This window comes from Brugia malayi (assembly GCF_000002995.4).
Source record: "Brugia malayi strain FR3 genome assembly, contig: Bm_v4_Chr4_scaffold_001, whole genome shotgun sequence".
Taxonomy (NCBI): domain Eukaryota; kingdom Metazoa; phylum Nematoda; class Chromadorea; order Rhabditida; family Onchocercidae; genus Brugia; species Brugia malayi.
In genome coordinates, this window is record NW_025062478.1 from 10,651,023 (window position 1) to 10,661,610 (window position 10,588).

Here is a 10,588-nt window from a genome sequence, read left to right on the forward strand (position 1 = left end):
TTTCGATCACCACTTTATAAAATTGATGCGCAAAAGAAAGGTAAGTTATATTAAGTTTTTTTTTTTTTAAGAGAGTGAAGATTAGCAAGTTTAAAAGTTTTGTAAGTGATACGTGAATGAGTAATACATGTAAGTAAATATTCTTCATTTTCAATTACGTGTTACGTATACGTACGTGTTACGTGTACGTAACTGAAAATGAAGAATACTAATAGAACAAAAATTGAAGAACTTGAAGATCTCAAAATTCTATATGCATTGATCCATGAAAATATTCGCAGTCAGATAGAATCTATGAAGGAAATCATTCATACAATATATAATTTTGCATGCAAAGTAATTAAGTATTCAAAATTTAATTTGGCCTAAATTTTAATTTTAATTATTCCTGAATATATTTTTACTAATGATTTTAAAACAATATGTTAATTAATACACTTTCAACAACCACAAATAAGTTCATTTTCCTCTGTAACATAAAAATTAGTAATGAGATTTTGATGAATTTTTCTGCATTCCATTAGCTAAGAATTATTAGTGTAATTTACATTGAAATATAATATTTATTAGTTGTTTGATCAGAAATATTTGTTAATTTCAAGATATTTCGTTAACATAATAAATTAGAAAGTTTGTTGAATTGTATTTAATGAAAAATTTTTTTTGATGAATTTCAAAAATATCAAAAAATCAAATGCATATTACCAGTGATTCGGTTATAAATAGTTGTCATTTAATTGGCTAAATTTGAAATTTTTGTTGAAAATAAATAAATGAACCAACCATAAACTTTTTTAAAAATGATAAGTAATTTTTTTCTAAAATAAAAGTATGAAAACTAAAAACTAAATGTTATATTTCTATAATCATTCTTGTTAATATGCATGATGCTATGAATATTATGGTAATTAACAGAGAAGTTAGCATGCATAATTATAATGAAGTTTTATCCAGCTAACTTTTTTTTTAAATTCATCTTAACTTTTTTCTTTTATTTCATCTACATTCTCATTAATCTGTTTGCTCTATTTGTCGCCATTACTTTTCCATTTAGAAAAAAAAAAAAAGAATATCCAATTGATAAAATTATCAAATATCTTTTTGCAAATGTAAGTCATTGAAGCATAAAACTTTAGCAGTAATATATAATATATTCAAATTTCATTAAATGTATGTACGTCTATCAGAGAATGAAATAAATTTAAATATTAAACTAAAGAAATAACAACTGTGTCTTCGGCACATTATTACAATTCTGATTAGTAAAAAATTAGGATTTGAAATTGGTAAGAAATGTTGAAGAAGCCTTATACAAGCTTACACGTTTTAATTATTTCTCAAAATTGTGAAGTCTTGAAAAGATAACGACAGAAAAGAAAAAAGAAAAGATAAGTAAATAAAGTATAAAATTGACATAGGCAATATAAAATAAATGATTTCAGTTCTTTTTTTTTTCTTTTGCTTTATATCAAAAAATAATAATATGAATACAATTAATTAAATTTTTTTTTTTTACTCTAACAATAGCAATAAACATTTTCATTTTTTTTTCGTTTTTTTTCGTTTTTTTTTTTTTTTTTTTTTTTTTTACTCAAACAGTAACAAAAAGAAAAAAAAATTAGCAAATTACTTATTTATTTTTATAAATTGACCGGTTGCTATGTGAAATTAAATAAGTTGCTAAGGTGTGCGTTTGTGTGCATTAATAAGTTGCTAAGAAGCAGTAATGATCAGATCATTTATATTATTTCATTTAATCAAGTTAGTAGTTGTATGAACTTTTCTTTATCATTATTTGCTTTCTTCTTATCATCAATTATTCTTATTTTAAATTTATATTTCATTTTTTTTTCCTTTTTCTTTTTTTTTTCTCTTTTTCCTTCTTATTTTAACACACTTTTTGAATAAGCTGAATTCAATTTCCTTATTGAAATTCAATATTATTATTATTATTATTATTATGCAACCTGACAGCTGAAAATTGCATGAGTAAAAGAGTCTTAGAGTAATGCAAAAATTTTCAAACAAAACTATTATTAAAAATTTATCGTTTAGTTTTACCATTTATTTTTACGTTGTTTTCCTTTTTTTCTAAGAAACAATAATTTGGTTATATCGATTAAGTATTGAATTCCATACCATAATAGATGATTGATAAAACGTTTTATCAATTTCCAATAAATTTTTTATATTCAACAATTGAAAATTTTAAATTGAAATAAGATTTTAAAATTGCATTTAATTTTTTTTTTGAACAAATTTTGTATTTTGCAAAAAAAAAAAAAAAAAGAGGAGGAAGTATGTTTCAATTTCAAATTCTCAATTATAATTAATAATTATTGTATAAAATAAAAGTTATATAAATTAAATGCTTCATTCCTTTCAGGAAAATAAGTATAAATCAATGACAGAAGAGGAAATCGAAGAAAAAAACGATAATGCTGAAAAAATAGATTACGTTGAATTCTTACGTACCACAGGACAGCTTAAAACTAAAATATTTGAAATAATTGAAAATAACACTCAAAATTTGAACAATTTATTAGTGTTTGTTAAATTAATTTTAATTAATTAAAATTACATTAATAATTAACAACGAACAAAATTTTTATTAAATAAAGAAATTTGCTAAAAAAAGAAATATGATCATAGTAGTAATAAAATAAAAAAGTTTGACAAAATGGTTTTTTAAAGTTTATTATTTCTTTTTCTCATTTCATTTTTTTTTTTCTCTTCCATTCATTTATAACAATTTTAAATTATTGTTTGATAATAAAAAAAAAAAAAAAAAAACGACAAAGGTTAAGAAAATAAAAAAAAAAAAAAAAATCTGTGAATTTTCTTTTGTTATTCATTTGCCGATTATATTAAAATGAATGAATTAAAGGAAAGTTAGCACTTTTAAAGAAAATAGGATAAGAAATATGACAATTATTAAATATTTGTCACAATATTTAATCAATAAATTTTAATTTATTTCACCTTTTAACTTATATGTGAGAAATTTTATCATTTGTAAAATTTTAGGAAACAAGAACACAGCAGCTGTCTTAGTAATTCAAAATCACTTCCACAAATCAGATTAAAGGTTTCAATATAAAATTTATTTTTTAAAAAATTGAGAAAATGAAAAAATGAGAATGTAGAAATGATAATAATTATATTATTAATTAATAAATAATATAAGTGATTTTCAAAAAATAAATAAATAAATAAATAAAATGATTGTAATATAAATCTATGATAACTTTTTCATCAAAATTATTTATCCTTTATTGTTAATTAAATTTATTAATCTATAAAAATTATTAACATTAACTTTTCTATCTGTTCTAGAGAAACGAAATTGGAAGTAAAAGTATGGACGATGAAATAAACAGTAATACTCCCTGTACATTCTATGAAGCAGTATCCACTTCCAATTACTCAGTTGACAAAAATCAACAATGTGAAGTGTCAAAGCTTGCTGGACCACCAACAGTGTCAACTTTACCAAGCATACTTCGTCCACCGAAACGATGGCAGAAAAAAGCCTATTATTCATTGGATTCTTCACAAAAACAGGTTTTAGCAAATATTTCATTTGCAAAAATCTTTGTCGAAAGAAGAAATGAAATTATTTCGCTTATTTTATTTTTTACATTTTTATCTTTAAATTTCAATTTAATTAGAAAAAAAATTATATTTTATTTCATTTAGTTTAATTGTAATTAAAATTTAACAAAAAGCAATAAGGTAATATGAAATGGTAGAGATGTTAATGATATGATAATTATAAATATACCATCATCGATACAAGAAAAAATTCTTTCATAATAGTTGAAACGAAATTATCAGTTAATTAGTCGTTCAAATAAGAGTGAAATTGATAAGCTGATCACATTGTGTTATCGTAAAATTGATAGTGTATTATTCTTGATAGTGTAAAATTGATAGTATTATTCTCCATGATGTCCATGATTCCTACATTATAAACGCAAAAATAAACATAAGAAATATTTGTAACATAATTGCGAAGTTATTTCACTGCACCAATTGATGTTTGAAATTTTATAATTTTAGATTTTGGATGATATGAAAATCATTAATGATGAAGATCTATTGCATATGCCAACAATTTGCTCGCCATCAACACAAAAAACAACAGAAACAAGTAGTAAATATGATAAACGAGCTAATAATTACCAAAATAGCAGTGAAAATAGTTCAAAGTCCAAACAATAGTTTTTGTATTGCAAAAAATGATTTTGACTTAATATCAGATTTAAATACTATCTGCAATTTATTCTTCTTGAATAGCAGCAAACATTCAAGTCGAAATATTCATTCACTTTTTTTTTTTTTTTAAATTATTCTTTGTTGTTTTAATTTATTTATTTAACATTTCGCTGTTCATTTATTACTCATTTTCTCTCAAAATTTCATTATTTTGATAGTTCAATTGATCACTTTTAAATAGTTCACAAGCATCATGCACATATGATAACATGAATCCTTCACATTGATCGAAATTTCGAGCAGTAAATTGAATGTCACATCCTGAATATTTTTGATATTACATATATATAAGCGCCTAGTCTAATTACTTTCTTTTTTCTCTTGCAAGAAGTGCACTAAACTATGTTGTATTTTCTACATGTTAACATCAAGTTTGATCTTGTATTTGCCTTATTTATTACGCTGAACCGAAAAAAAAAATATATATATATAATAGAGAACATTAATGTCGAACACATATGTATCACAATCAAGCGATTAAGAGAATACATGCAAAGATGTCAGAACCATAAGTTTCGTATAATTTAATATCATGATGTAGTAGAAAAGATAGCCGATACCGACTAAATTAATGGAATTCATTACTGAAACATTCAATTTCTAAAATTTGCATCCAAATGGTCATTGAAGCAAATAACTTCAATTCTATAATTCTACTACACTTGTCGGAACTCCAAAAATTTTATGGTTTTTTGAACCATTTCGGTAGATTTTCAGAATGTCGTTGTTTCAACTTCGATGGACCCGCATCATTTGCCAGTGATTCCGATTGACGCTTTCCATTTGGTCGAACATCCTCAGCATTTGTCACTTTTGGAACATAAGGTTGATAAATACCATTTACTGACAACCTGAACAAGGAAAAAAACAGATCTCGATCTATAAGTTTTAATTAAATCGAAATGAACAATATCATTGAATATATTAAATTCGGTTAATGTAGAAGAGAATCAAAAAATTTAGACAATCCACATGTTGAATTTTTTCATTCATTCTGAAGTGACAAATTCTATGAAAAATGCAAAGTAAAATTATTTGCAAACCATTGCGACAAAACATACCATTTGCGGCTAAGTTCATCAGCTTCTGGCATGGAAACTTCACAGAATTTATCTCGTACAAAATGAGCAGCTAAAAACAAAAAGAAATTTATGATATTTTTGCATTAGAAATGAATTAAATGTAAATAGAAAAAAAGACGTTCCATATAAAATCATCGATTATAAAGAAGGAATTACTATATTTTATTAATATTTTTCACAACAGCTGCAAAAAAAAAAAAAAAAAAAAACCTAACGAGTGGTTTTTTTTTTATTGGCATTTCATAAAATTGCGTTCAATGTAAAGAAAAAAAAAATTACCAAATGTATTTTCTTGTGAATAAAATCGTATATACAGTGAAGATTTCGGAGCAACACCGATTTCAATTAGATTTTTTAAGGTGGTCGACGAAAGCTTTTGATTTGCAAGACAAAGATCGAATTTTATCAGAGAGTTTTTCAAATTTTCTGTTACAAATTCAAATAATCTTGAAACTGAAATACAATCTATATTTATTTATTGATAGCAACTTTGGAGAAGCGCTGCGAAAAAACAACACTGAGATAAGCATGAAATAAATTTCAACTACAGATAGGAAAAAGTCATTTTGAATTAAATACACGTAAAAATTCATTTTGATGTGAGAATTAAAATGAAATCAGCAATTATTAAAAATAACCAGGTTCTCGTGAGATAAACTGAGCTTGTATAATCGTCCTATCTGCACAATTGAATCGTACTACCGTATGTTTGTAACTTTCTTCTTTTAGACGCTTATTTTTTTCAGCAATATATGTTTTTGGAAGCAAAGCTCTCTGCTCTTGTATACCTCTGAAAATTTACTCATGAAGAGTTCAATTACATCTACCGGAATTTTTTGATAGTTAAGTCTATACTTATAACTTTATCAAAAAAAAGAAAACAGCTCATCTGTTGTAGATATCTAATAAGAATTACCGTTTTCTATAAATTACCAACAATTTCTAAAACATTAATTTCAACCAATTCTCACTAAATTTCAGTTTTTTTACAGTGATTTATCTATTTTACATGCAGCTGGAAGCTAACATCATCGTCTTTAAATTTATATAAATCTGAAAAAACAAACGCCTCTGCTCTGAGATCCTGACGAATACTCCGTACATCGTTGACAGTAAGTTCGAAAAATTGATCATCAATATCATCTTGCTTTTTGATCACATCTTTTATGCTTTTATCCCATTCCAAATCTTTTCTGATTATGACAGGCATCCGGTCACATTTCTCAACAGCTAAATGTGACACTTCGGAAGAAGGCGTAATAGAGTTCTGTAACATTTTTTAGTAAAACAGTAAAAAAAAAAAATTCTTGTCCAGATTTTTGTCATCCAAACTATTTCCATTTTTATAGTAGCAAGATTACTCGGACAAAGATGTTGTTATAATTTCTAGAGTACTTCACTAAATATTTTTACACGCATTTATTTATTTACGATAAATCAGTGAAATAAGCAAATCGCAAGGGAATAAACTTGAACAGACAGTGAATAATAATGAAAAAATGGCTAACGATAATGGCAATTACTAATTTTTAAAACAAACAATGCAATTCAAAATGTTTTTCCAACCAAAGTTTAAAATTAAAAACTCACGCTCAGACGAACATTTTCTGTTCGTGCTGCTGTTTCTAAATCACTAAGATGTATTCTACCATCTTCTCCAATAAGCTGTTCACCAGGAAAATCACCTGTATTTGTTGTTAAACTAGTATTTACCTGCAAAGAACAAACAGTAAAGTCTAAAGCATTTCTTGCTCATTTCTCCGAGTTTAGTAGTGATTTATTTAGTGGATAGCGATAGAAACAATAACCTATGAATATGTAAAAAATAGTGAATTGCAGGATCAAAGAGTTACAATATCTCAAAAGATGCAAGTCCAAAATAATTGTTTTTTTGTAAAGAAATAAAATCAAAAAAAAAAAAAAAAAAAAAAGAATGCTGTAAACAGAAAAAGTGGATAAAGTAACACGTAGCTTTAACTCTATGAAACTTTAAAAACCAAAAGCTGATAGAATGTAATAAGCCATACAAACCAAATCCGCACTTAAATTAGAGCAATAACCGAAATAGCAACTAAATGAACGCATGATAAAATTGATGAATTTTTTTTTTTAGAAAATGAAAATTCCTTCAAATACGAAGAGATGATGTTTAGGTTTTCACAAAATTCGAGAGTATACATATGTTCGTGCAATAAAACAAATTTTAAAAAAGCACTTGATTAAGGAGAGATTGCAACTGAATGAGACGTGATGAAGCTTGAGGTAGTCTTTCAGCGTCTGCAACACATTCAGTTCCATTTTGAGTTTGACCAGCTGATGATAGCAGAGTAGTATGAATAGCATTTTCAGGATTTCTATAAGCAGTATGAATGAATCAAATTAAAATATTTCGGTACCAATCGAAGCTACTGACAACCAAAAAGACCCTAAACACAACCTTACTACTTAAGACGTGAAGAGTTCAAACTATCTACCTATCAGCTTCTTGACTGCGTTCCAACATACGAGTTGCTTCCGCTTCACGCTTCATCTTGAGTTCGCGTTCAAAAATCTAAAACATAAAGAAAGTCATAAAAAAGAAAAATGTATGATTTTCTATGAATGCGGTAACAAAAGCTTTGTTCTACCTCTTACATACATTTATACTGCAGAAAATTAGAGTCAAGAAAAGATTATAGGAATACCATATATGACCACAATAATTTCCACTTACATATATTTATTGTAGTTTAAAAGTTATAGTTTAAAATGTTTAAGTAAATGAGATTAAGAATATCGAAACATGCATAATCAGCGAATAAATAGCTCAAAATTTATAAATCACCGTAATGATTTTTGATGAATAGAAGAAATTAAAACAAATGATTCAATTAATAATTCTACAAGTCTTGTGTTTTCCTTTTTCCTATAATGGTTTCACAAATTTCCACACACAAGAAAATTTTCTTAATGCCTTCAACAATTAATCAAAATATATAACTGATTTTCACAGCGGTCTCAAACAATGTTCTCTTTTATTAAGCAATTTAATCTATATTACTAATAAGAAAAAAAAGCTTTATTTTTTATGATGTGGTACCTCTTCTCTTTCATTTTCTAACTGCAATCGACGTTCATTTTCCATTTTTCTTGTTTCATACACTTTTTCTAGCTTTTTCGTTCGCTCATATTCTTCGGCAAGTCGATTTTCGAGCTTAGACATTTCATTCTGTGACATACGCATCGCAAAATATCTGAAAAATCTCTAATCTTACAAACTGAAAGCATTTTGATACAAGTATGTTCCAATGAATGATTCATACACTCTTAGTGTCAAAAAAAAAAAAGTAAAAAAAAGGGTTCTAATTCATGCATTTGAAACATTAAATTATCAAAAAAAAAAAATCAAATCAAACTTAATTAAGACAGAATTAGAAAACTAAATTGCACTAATGGATCTATACAAATTAATTTTATAATAGAAAATGAAGTACCTGATCAAACAGCGCCCTCCTGTTATTCCCATCTTTTCCAAAGTCGTTAATTTAAGTTCTGCTTCTCCACGATACTATAAAATATATGGCGTAGTTAAAAGCCACAAATCATACCAAATAACATGAAATTAAAGTTGGGCATTAGTCTATATATACAGTAAGTTAGCTGATACTGTTCGATGTTTCATACTTAAATACTACAAACAAACCTCTTTGTTCATATAGGCACAACATGGTACTTGACCATCAGCACATTTTACTAAGTCCTGAGTTGACTTTTGAGAGAATTCATATAAAACATCCAACAAATTTGCTTTATTTGGAAACTGTCCCATAAAACGAGATCCATCTGGAAGCTAAAACTGTAAAAATAACTATAACTTAGAAATAAACTCTTTCCCAAATATTACACATCAAGTATGTTAACATGCAGCAGTCTGAATATTGAGTTTGCGGTGCTTAATTTTGGTTTTTCAAGACAACATCTAAACTTTTTTCATTTTATTTAATCTATCCTTTCCTTATACCATTACATTGTTGGTGAAAAATGAGAATCATATTATTCGAAGTTCGAAGTTGGAGTAGTTTAGGCTATGCTGACTGGTGTTCAGTATTTTATGTTAATCGCAAATAGCTATATAAAATTACCACTCCTACAAAAAAACAACAATAATATTAAACATAAAAATAAAAATATTATACATAAAACTATGCTGGAATACTTTAACTTAACCTATAGTACTCGAATCAATTCGAAGTTAAGTAAGTTTAAGTAAGATATCATCGATAGCGTAACATAAAGCTGAATTACATCAAACGGAAAAGTTTATATATGATATCCTGAAAGATCATGACTACATTGTAACCTTAGCTTATATCTAGCAGCATTGCAATTATTTACAGTTATTGCCTACTCATTTATAATACATAGAATAGGAAAACTCATATGCTTCAAATATATAAACAGCTGCATCAAATATATAATCATTCAATCATCTCAGATTAATCTACAAATATATAAATTGAAATACTCATACTTGTAAGGCAATATGAATCTGTCCTGGAATTCCATTACTAATGCTTGCACTTTGCACCATCTCAACGGTAGCATTATTGGGTAAACCAGTAAGACGAAGTGGTAACGCCAAATCTAACGTATGATTATGATGCTTTAACTGATGTGCTGATATATCGAAACCTTGCTTCAAACAAGCTTCTTCCAAAACCTGAAAAAATCTTTAATGTACTAAATAAAATAAAACTGAAAAAGGATCAATTTAAAAAATAGCTGAATTTGCACGAAAAAACCATGAAATGAAGCTAATTAGAAATTGAAATATAATGGAATAGGTTGGTTCTAAAGTATCTATTTTAGTAACTAAATTAATTATTTATAAAATCATCAAAATTATTAAGAACCAAACCTTACGAAGCTGAGTTGATGGTGTTATTTTTACCACACAACGACGAGAATTGGGACAAATAACAGTTATGCTATTCATCTTTTCTTATCTTAAAAAAATGAAAAAAATAATTCTTAAATAAAACTTGCACAAAAATGATGTTATAAAGTGCAGAAATCACAGAAATAATAAACGATGCAAACAATTCGTAAATAAGTGCCAAAGCAATATAATTACACGCTATAAATGAATATTTTGTATTCAACTTGAGTAATTTAAACATCTGTAAGCTACGATCAGTTAATCATCATGTATACCTGTATCGTTAGTGATATTTTATGCATGTTATACA

At 26.3% G+C, this 10,588-nt stretch overlaps 2 protein-coding genes across 2 annotated transcripts; one reads left to right on the forward strand and one right to left on the reverse strand.

Moving 5' to 3' along the window:
* Window positions 1–2,404: 2,404 nt before the first annotated feature.
* Bm9341 (Uncharacterized protein) lies at window positions 2,405–4,224 on the forward strand (the record flags this gene model as incomplete). The annotated part of the gene is made up of 4 exons (XM_043082366.1): window positions 2,405–2,547; window positions 3,028–3,088; window positions 3,337–3,564; window positions 4,063–4,224. 4 exons carry the CDS (start codon window positions 2,405–2,407, stop codon window positions 4,222–4,224), a joined length of 594 nt encoding a protein of 197 aa, XP_042938300.1.
* Window positions 4,225–4,960: 736 nt separating this feature from the next.
* Bma-asps-1 (alveolar soft part sarcoma chromosome region, candidate 1, putative) lies at window positions 4,961–10,335 on the reverse strand (the record flags this gene model as incomplete). The annotated part of the gene is made up of 13 exons (XM_043082367.1): window positions 4,961–5,129; window positions 5,340–5,409; window positions 5,640–5,813; window positions 5,999–6,150; window positions 6,428–6,627; window positions 6,951–7,073; window positions 7,576–7,714; window positions 7,835–7,911; window positions 8,440–8,593; window positions 8,834–8,907; window positions 9,043–9,189; window positions 9,871–10,059; window positions 10,258–10,335. The coding sequence occupies 13 exons, from the start codon at window positions 10,333–10,335 to the stop codon at window positions 4,961–4,963; spliced, it is 1,746 nt and encodes a 581-aa protein (XP_042938301.1).
* Window positions 10,336–10,588: the final 253 nt, after the last annotated feature.